The 9,751-nt window shown below is 37.1% G+C and overlaps 1 protein-coding gene across 1 annotated transcript; it reads left to right on the forward strand.

Moving 5' to 3' along the window:
• The first annotated feature begins 7,907 nt into the window (after positions 1–7,907).
• LOC131921708 (small ribosomal subunit protein eS12-like) lies at positions 7,908–8,366 on the forward strand. The gene has a single exon (XM_059276437.1). It carries the CDS (start codon positions 7,940–7,942, stop codon positions 8,336–8,338), a length of 399 nt encoding a protein of 132 aa, XP_059132420.1. The 5' UTR covers positions 7,908–7,939; the 3' UTR covers positions 8,339–8,366.
• Positions 8,367–9,751: the final 1,385 nt, after the last annotated feature.

Genomic DNA, 9,751 nt, shown 5'->3' on the forward strand with positions numbered 1-9,751 from the left:
CAATTGATGACTACTGGGGAAGAGACAATCAGTTTCCTTCGGCTATGGCCCCAGTAAGCTAGCCATGTTACAGTATGTAGCTCCCGAGTCATGAACAAGCTGTCAACACTAAGTGAATTCAATAAGTTTAAAAAGGAGAACACAAAGCGTTGGGTGAGAAATGTGATGTGAGGAATGGGTGAACATTTAAGGGGGAAGGATGTGAGGGTGGGTTTGATTAGAGCATATTATATTCATGTATGAGATCTCAAATAACAAAACTTTAAAAACTAAATATGTATACCTTTATGATAAAAACACAGTGCTTCAATACTAGCAAAGCATATTCTATCTTTCTTAAGTTATCAAAATAGCATTGATATTACTTTTTTAAGAGTCTTGCTTAGCTGATCAGCACCTATGGAGATCTCAGACTGATTGTTCTGTCAAATAATTCAGTGACAGTGAAGACTGAAACCTTAATGACAACCAAGGATGATGTGATATGGGCACACCACCCTGCAAATTAATTTCTTTTAAAGGCAAGTACCATTGCAATGATTAAATCTCCTTGACATCTTCCTCAAGTCCTATTACCTGATTCTATATCAATTAGTTCAGAAACCTACCATCTGTTGCTAGAAACTTCTTCAATGCTTACTCTCATCCTTCCTTCCCCTTGTGTTTCTGAGGAACACAACGCCTAACACTACCTGTCCCACATTGTGGTGCAGAATGTGGAACAGATTACCAAAGTACATGAGATGCATGCACAATTTGAAAGGTTTTTTTTTTCCTCAAAGTTAAGAAGTATTATTTCTTCCTCCTCACTACTTACCCACATCTGAACACAATCAGACACCTAAAATGCATATACAGCAGATCAACTAGAAAAAAAATATGGCCATACTTGCATTTTGTTTTGAAGATTTTCTGATCATATCAAAGATTGTTTCCAAACCACAGTCCTAGTTTTGCAGTCCAGGGAGATTCTTTAACCATTTCAGGAATATAACTGAATGCAAGTTTCTTAAGCTTTCTTTGTGCTATATTGGGCACAGATTTTATCTGGGTTTCAGTGCAAAACTATTGAGTCTAAATAAATATGTTATTTCACTCAAAAGTTTACTTTTTCAGGCAATTGTGAAGTACAGTGATATCCAGACATTCAAAGTATTAGTTATGTGCTTCCTTCTTTTCTCAAGTGTTTTGCTTTTGTTTTTTTTTTTTGTTGTTTATTATGATTATGATTATGATTATTATATATAAAAGAATGTCCTGCCCATAGATTAGGACAAAGATAGTTCTGTTTGAATATAAATATTTAACCTTCTTTAGCAAATATAATTGTACGACCTGGTGTGTGTGTGTGTGTGTGTTCACTTTGTCTATGAAAAACATATTTCACATTTTAAGTAGACAAGACCAAAAGTCTACTTGGTTGAAATGGTGAGGGCCTTCACTAAGAATAATCAGTCTCTAATTCATTGCTCTTTCTTCCAGACAAATATTAACCTACAACTAGGCAGTAGGTGTCCAGGCCCATTCCTCCCTAGGAGACATTAGCTTGGCTAGTAGTCATTGCAGTGACACAGCCTCACTCTGTTTTCTTTCTCTTTAGCATCTCAAGAATATTAATGTCACTTGAAAATTCTAGGTTCTAGACTTGCTGATCCCTGAAAATGCACCCAAATAATATTGGAAGAGGATATAGGGAGAAGATGTACTGGGAGAGCATTTCATGATAAGTCAAAAAGGCACCATGCACAAATAATGTGCTGTGAAACACAAGTGACCCTTGCTCGTAGCTGCATGGTAAGTATAATTTTGATGGTTTGACATAGAATATACTCTAATTACAGAAAACCATAACATTCATCAAGCACACATTTGTAAGACGAATGTGACAAAGGGCTTTCTCTCACAACATTTTTCTGTAGATATTTTCTTTGAAAATTATCAACAATTAACATCCTTGAAGTTGGAATGAATGAAAAAAACATTATCAAACATTTGGCGAATTTTAGTAAGAACAGCACCAAATTCACAGGTCAATGCTATTCATGCTTAAGTAGTTAAAAGACTTGTAAAACAAGCTGATCTCTTAATCCAGCCTTGTCAGGTTGGTTGGTTTGTTTGACCCTTTGTTTTTAAACTATGTTGTAATCCAGGAAGTATTTCTTTTATTGTCATCCCATAATTAAGCCTCCCTCGTGGTTATTTTATTTACTGAAATTTTGAGATCTTTGATATTATAGAGACAGGGATTTTGCTCTAAAGGCTGCTTTTGCTCTTAACACTGTCTGTTTCCAACCAACCTGAGAGCCTGACAGACTGCCATGTAGTCCAATCCAATTGTAGTTTAATACATTGAAACACGAAGTTTAGCATTCTGGAGGGCAAACTGTACAACTCTAATTTCTTTCTTGCTGTTGTCAAATGTTACATAGATCATCCACCCTAGAGCTGGACTCCTTAAACAAGAAGAGTTATTCTTAGCAGGACACTGCCTTGACCTACTTTGATGGGAATGTTTTGCACAATTGCAAATCATTCACCTTTCTGGCTGGGCTGATCTATTTCCAATTCTAAAAAAAACTTCTGCAAAGTACTTGTTGAGATGGAACATAAATTAAAATCATTATGGACCTGCTTCTTCAATCAGACAGAAATAAAATGACAGAAAAATGCTGTTATGAAGCATATTTTTTCCTCTTCAGACAAAGACATCTTTTCCCATGATTTTCTACTTTTCTACTAGTGCCTCTAATGATGTATTATTCTTAAGAACTAAAATCCCAGCCTTGAAGTAGGCATGATTGGTCATATCTATAATCTCAGTACTCAGAAAGCTGAAGCAGGAGGACTGCCATGAGTTTGAGGCCATCCTGGGATATATAGCAAGACTCTGTCTAAGAAAAGAAAAAAAAAAAGGCAACAAAGTCCTCTCTTTCATTAACTTTTCTAATGAATGATGATTCATGAACTGTTTTAATTCTCTGGATTTAAAGCTTATTTGTAGGACTTCATCGCTAGCTAGTAGTGTTGGAAATCTCATGTAACCCATCTGCATATTTTTGATGCGGAACACCACTCCATCTAAAGTAGTCTCTAGTTGGTGCACATCTTAAAATGAAACAGGATGAAGCTTTGATGAGACTCACACATTTAAAACTTTGAAAATCATCTCCCTACCCAAATCCATTGATTTTTTATTACACAATTGCCAAAGCACTGATTACATGTGTTTTGAATGTTGCCTTATTAGGAAAAAAAAAGTTTTTAACACCTAGAAACCACAAGTGAAGTACTGTCAGAGTAAACAAAGTTCTTTGTTCCCACATTTGTTCCTGAACAATTTGTATCTGTAAGCAAAACTTGAAATCAACACAGTTCTAAGACAAAATGCTGACTTAAGTCTATGGGTTGCCTCATAGCCCGAAAAGTAACAAGGGCTGTAGGAAGAAAGAGCCAAACCCCAAACTAGGCGTTAGAAACCTATTAGAAGGACAAAAGGAACGCTTTCCATTTCAGCTAAAAACTTGCTGAAGGCTTTTCTGTGTTTTCAGTGCCTGAAAAGCAAGACTCAATTCTACTCATTTTGAAAACTCAGCTTTGCATTGTGCCTCCATTTCAAAGTGACTAAAGCCAAAGACACTTCTGGTGCATGACAAGAACAAAGCTTGTGCTTTGAGACAGAACTGTTGTCTAAACTGTGTAAACAGGAAAACCTCATCTCTGTGAATTTCCTACCTGTGCACCTTGACTTGGTGCTCAGCAAGCATGTTGATACATTACTGGGGAATGGCTAGCGGCCACCTGAATTGGTTAAAATACTGATCCTTTGACATAGTGGCTCACTGCAAGCCAAAGAGGGGATGGATGGTTGTAGGCAACCAGAGCTGAACAAGTTATAAGAGAGACAGGGAGAAAATACAGACAAAAGGGATTTCAGATTATTAGTTTCACTTGGAATTAAAATAAGAATGCGAGGCAAGGCCAATAAACACAATCTTGTTTTTAAACTCAAAACCCACTCTTCTCACAAGGCTTGAAGTCACCTCCTTCCAGATTTGAAAGTTTTAAATATAAAAATAGTTTGCTCCTGAACACATTCCTTTGCTTTACTTGTTTCACTGGAATAACACCAACACACACATTTGCCATCATGGAAAGCACAAGGGTTTGTTTTTCCACCATTGCAAATCCTGCTATGCAGTCTCAAGATGCACACATGTAGAAAAGCTTGGGAACCTATAAGGAAAGAAGGTAAGAGCTGAGGGATGAGGCAGTAATCAAAATTCGTGTCCTGGGGGCATTTCCTTATCAGAAGGAAAATTATGTTTATGATGCCACAATGTTCTGCATGAAAGTGGAACCCATCTGAAAAGCCATGAGTATGAGTCCTGAGGCTTTAGCTGTGATGAGGATGAGGATGTCAGCAAGGACAGGGACAGGACAGCAGCCACAGAGAAAGTCTCTACATATGTGTTTTCTCACGCAGCTCATTTAGGATTGACAACTTCAGAACTTACTCTCATGGAGAAGCAATACCCTGGCTGCACTGCTTTTTGACTGGGAAGCTTCCCCACAATGAGCTGCTCAATCCTCTCTTCTGCCTAGAATTCTTTCACTCTGCGTTCAATGCTTCCAAATTTTTCCTTTGAAAGACAACCATTCATGATTCAAACAATGATGATGCTGACTACTGCTGACATTCATAATTAATTCTTACTCTGCATTGACACTGTTCTTTCAGTGGCTTCATCAACAAACATTTCTTATAATCACGAAAATATCTACCTAGAAATTTGAGAGGAAAGAGTAATGACATTGGTCGTTGGTTTCTTTTTTCTATGTTAATCGGCGAAAGACTGGAAGGGATGCTTTGTGACTAAATGTTCGAAGAACTAAGACTCTTCAAGTTGATGGGGAGTCTGTGGCTAACATTAAATATGGCTTCCACATGCTTTTCTGTTGTTTCAACTCAGTTCTTAAAATTTAATTTTCCAAACTTTGAAATTTTAATTTGCAATAACTGTAACTTTAAGCATGATAAAAAAAATAGTTTGGAATGCATATCCCAGTTTATTTGCAAATGTGAAAAACAGCAGTGAATTATCGTGTTGATGACCAAAAAGGAGAATAAGCTTATGAGCAACAGTGAAAGAAAACCAGAAAGTACTCAAAGTGGGGGAATAAAAAAAGCATCAAAGTAACAGGAAATAGGCAATAAAAGCATTTAAAATTTTTATTTTGCCAAAATAGAGACAAACAAAAACTCGTATGAAAAGAAAAGACATATGTAAGGTATGTCCATCCCATCCCTGACAAAACACAGAAATAAATGCAGATACCAAGAAAGACATCTTGTCGTCCATCAGCTCGGTGAGTTTTCACATCACTCCAGAGAGCTCTGCTCCCTGTTCCCTGGCTTTCAACTCTTGCAGCCTCCTAGGGCCATACTGATCTGGAAGATGTTGCTCATATACTGCATCCACTCAGGATCAGCTCAGGAAGATATAAGAAGATAAACTCTGTGTGTTTGACCTCCAGGCATTACTAATCTAATGGGTTTAGTTTGAATCACTGATGTGTGGGTCTCTATTTAAAAAGCTCCCGTTTGCATATAAACAAAAGGGACTTGTGGCAGAACCTATCTTTGTTTCAGATGAGCACAAAGAAAACAGATCTGTTAGCTGTGCCAGCATTTATAGCCGGCTTTTGCAGAACACTTGCTGCACACTAGGTCCTGCTAAATGCATTCACTCAAAGCTTTTCTTTACAGTGGCATTACTATTTACATTAAAACTACATTCTATGCAATTTCATTTACAGAACAAAAATTTTTAAAAGCTAATCTCGCCCCCACCAAAAAAGAAAGAAACAGACTTAGAGGAATGGCTTGCATGGCCACATTCTTGATAACACCTTTTAACTTCCCTGTTATTAGATCTGTGGTGCTCCAGTAGCCATAGTCTTTTACATATTAAATTATGGTTAATTGATTCAATTGTTTCATCCACTCATGTTACTTTTAAATGTGCATTTAAAAAAAAATCTCTTGATATCCTTCTAGCCCTTAGTTATTTTGTTTGGTGGTTTGTTTTTAATGAATAAGAATTATAATTTAAGAAAATTTGTATAGGACAGAATTTTGATATTTAACCTCTTCATTGTTTATTTTTTTAACCTTAGAGTTCTAACTGTGTGACTTTCAGTCCATAACTTGGTTTTAGACATTTAACCTATGAAACAGGACTCTTGCAATCGTTTAAAATTATTTTGATGAGGCATCAATAAAATAAATAATCCCTGCACAAAACAAACAAATAACAAACTCGACCTCTGTAGAAACTCTTGACCTGTCAGGAGCAGGGATTGATTGCCAGTTAACTAAAAAATACAACAAACAGATTCACTAAGGAAAATTATAACCTAAACATTTATATTTGAAGTACATTAAATGCATTAATTTCTGATTTCTTGACTTAAAAATAATGAGTTTTCCCTCAATATAAAGAGTTTGATGTCTTTTTCCCAGTCTGGTCACAAAGTCTCATGTGATTAAATTCTTGTTTCTTTCTTTTAAGTGGAATAATTAACTAATGATACTTGTGAAACTGAATGATAATACATTTAAATGTGCATGCTGTTAACCATAGCAATCATATCATACCTAGTCATGATGGTATTGCCATGTAGTGGATTAATCAACTTCATTTTTCAATGTAAATATTTCTTAATAGAATAATAACTTTTGTTTTACATTGACTGTTTATTAGTTCACCCAGTATTTAATGTGGCTAATTGCAATACAATTACACCTGACATAAATATGTTTGTTGAGTAACACAATTTTTCCTTGGCAAGTAAACAATGCAACTGGTTAGAACACAATGCCTTTGGAAATCAAATACCTAAAGAGTTCCACTTATTCCATAATACTGCAAAAATCATATCAGAAGTCTCGTGAGCGCTACACTTTCTGACAAAAGATCTTCAAAGTTAATTTTTTTTTTTTTTTTTGATTTTTCAAGACAGGGTTTCTCTGTGTAGCTTTGCGCCTTTCCTGGAACTCACTTGGTAGCCCAGGCTGGCCTCGAACTCACAGAGTTCCTCCTGGCTCTGCCTCCCGAGTACTGGGATTAAAGGCGTGCGCCACCACCGCTCAGCCAAAGTTAATTTTTTATTGTAAAATTGAGAAAAGATTTGTAAAATGTTAAAAACAAAGAACAACTAAAAAGGGTTAAGCTGTAGAAAGAAACCTGAGGGAAAGCAAGATGGTATCAACAAATTGAAATTTGCAGTGGTGTAGCTGGATAGTTCACAAAATGTAACTCAGCTACAGTTACACTCATCATTATGAATAGAATTTAGGCAATTTTAAAAAAATCAACAAGGCACCCAAACTGACTGCAATGGAAGCAGTTAGTGTGCAATTGCACCCACTATTAGTGTCTCTAGAGGCATTTTCCAGAACCCTAACACTCCATGAAAACCAAAACATACTTTCTAAAGCCTTGTTTGTACCATACAGCCAGTGTAAGATTGATCATGTTTCATATACAGACTCTCTCTCTCTCTCTCTCTCTCTCTCTCTCTCTCTCTCTCTCTCTCTCTCTCTCTCTCTCTCTCTCTCTGGTGCTGATTTTACTGCAAGTTTCTTTAGAATAGATATCAGAGCTATCATTTATGAAAACACACAGTAAGGTAGCCCAAACTCAATTTGCTCACAGGTCTATATAGTATGCCAGTTGCCACATCAGTTCAGTGTCTTCTGCCTTTGGTCCCCAGCCTCATCTGTTCTCTGGCCACTCAAGATCTCCAAACCCATGTCCACATTTCCTCCATAGAGTCACATCAGGATATCTTTTTCTTAAATAGAAGAAATGAAGCTTTTCCCCTGCCGCCGCCGAATTGTGCGTTCAAGATTCGGCCTCACCGGTAATCCATCGCCATGGCCGAGGAAGGCATTGCTGCTGGAGGTGTAATGGACGTCAATACTGCTCTACAAGAGGTGCTGAAGACCGCCCCCATCCACGATGGCCCGGCACGTGGCATCCGCGAAGCTGCCAAAGCGTTAGACAAGCGCCAAGCCCATCTCTGTGTGCTCGCATCCAATTGTGATGAGCCTATGTATGTCAAGTTGGTGGAGGCACTTTGTGCTGAGCACCAAATCAACCTAATTAAGGTTGATGACAACAAGAAACTAGGGGAATGGGTAGGCCTCTGTAAAATCGATCGCGAGGGGAAACCACGGAAAGTGGTTGGTTGCAGTTGTGTAGTGGTTAAGGACTATGGCAAAGAATCTCAGGCCAAGGATGTCATCGAGGAGTACTTCAAGTGCAAGAAATGAATAAATAAAAATTTTGCTTCAAAAAAAAAAAAAAGAAAGAAAAGAAATGAAGCCAGTTCTAAATCCTGGTCACTTGCCACTACACATGGACAGAGCTAGTCATTACTCACTCAGCTACATAGTACTCTTGTCTACACCCTAACACTCAAAGGGAAGATCTCAGTGTCCTCCTGGTCAGACATGCTTCCACCACACTTACAGCCACCATGAAGTACATACAGCACAGTTTCAAAGATGGATTATCTCTGCCTCATATGCATATCTATGATCATGAGACCATGTGACATATGAGATCTTGATCAACTTCATTGGAATCCCATGAGGCATGTGTAGCTCTTAAATCACATCATCTGAACTATGATTCATCTCTTTCTATAGTCATGCTGTGATTTTAGTTATTCATAATAGGATGATAAAGTATGAATTTGTTGTCAGTAATACTTTTCTCAATCAGATAGCAGACCAAGACTTTACCAAAGCACTGGTCCCTCTGCTTCTCTTCTACCATAGTCTTATGAGTAAAATTTGTTACTTCTATTCATATTTATAAATATTTATATTTATATTATATATAATCAGACAGTGAAAAGATCAAAACATTGACACACACTTTTATGAGATAATCAATCAAACAGACAAAGAACTACAGGAAAGTAATGAGTCTGAGAGAGAATTAGCTTCTCCAAGAGATGAGCCCCTAATGGGTTATCAAATATGAAGTGTCCAGACACAAGTCACACTAAACAAACTCACCAGATTGTATTTACATATTGGTGTGTGTGTGTGTGTGTGTGTGTGTGTGTAACAATAATAACAAAAATAAGAAAATCAATTTGAGAGGGAATGAGGGGCAGGTATATGAGAGTGATTGGAAGGAGAAAAGAAAAGGGGGAAGTGATGTAACTATATTTTGCTGTGGGATGTATTTCTGTATACTGTGAATATGTTTACTCTCATTGGTTGATAAATAAATCTGTTTGATCAATGGCAAGGCAAAATAAGGTTAGGCAGTACATTCAAACTGAAGACGGAGACAAAGAAGGGTGGAGTCAAGAGAGACGCCAGCCCACTTGCAGACTGGTAATGCCACGGCCACATGGCAACATATAGATTAATAGAAATGGGTTAATTTAAGATGAAAGAGCTAGCTAACAAGAAGCATGAGCCATAGGCCATACAATTGGTAATTAACATAAGCCTCTGTGTGTTTGCTTGGAACTGAGCAGCTGCAGGACTGGGCAAGATACAGAGAAACTTCCCTCTACCATATTTTAATTTATAATTTTAATTATAAAAAGAGAGAAAATGTTCAGATCACTAAAATCAGTAATGGAAGAGGAAATGTCACTACTGTTACTGCAACTTGTAAACATACACTGGTTACATAATAAACTAATCATAAGGAATACCAAT

The sequence above is a fragment of the Peromyscus eremicus genome, chromosome 11, assembly GCF_949786415.1.
Source record: "Peromyscus eremicus chromosome 11, PerEre_H2_v1, whole genome shotgun sequence".
Classification (NCBI taxonomy): Eukaryota; Metazoa; Chordata; class Mammalia; order Rodentia; family Cricetidae; genus Peromyscus; species Peromyscus eremicus.

What these genes read in the sequence shown, in the direction of transcription:
- LOC131921708 (XM_059276437.1), top strand. Translation starts at nt 7,940, where the DNA reads ATGGCCGAGGAAGGCATTGCTGCTGGAGGTGTAATGGACGTCAATACT.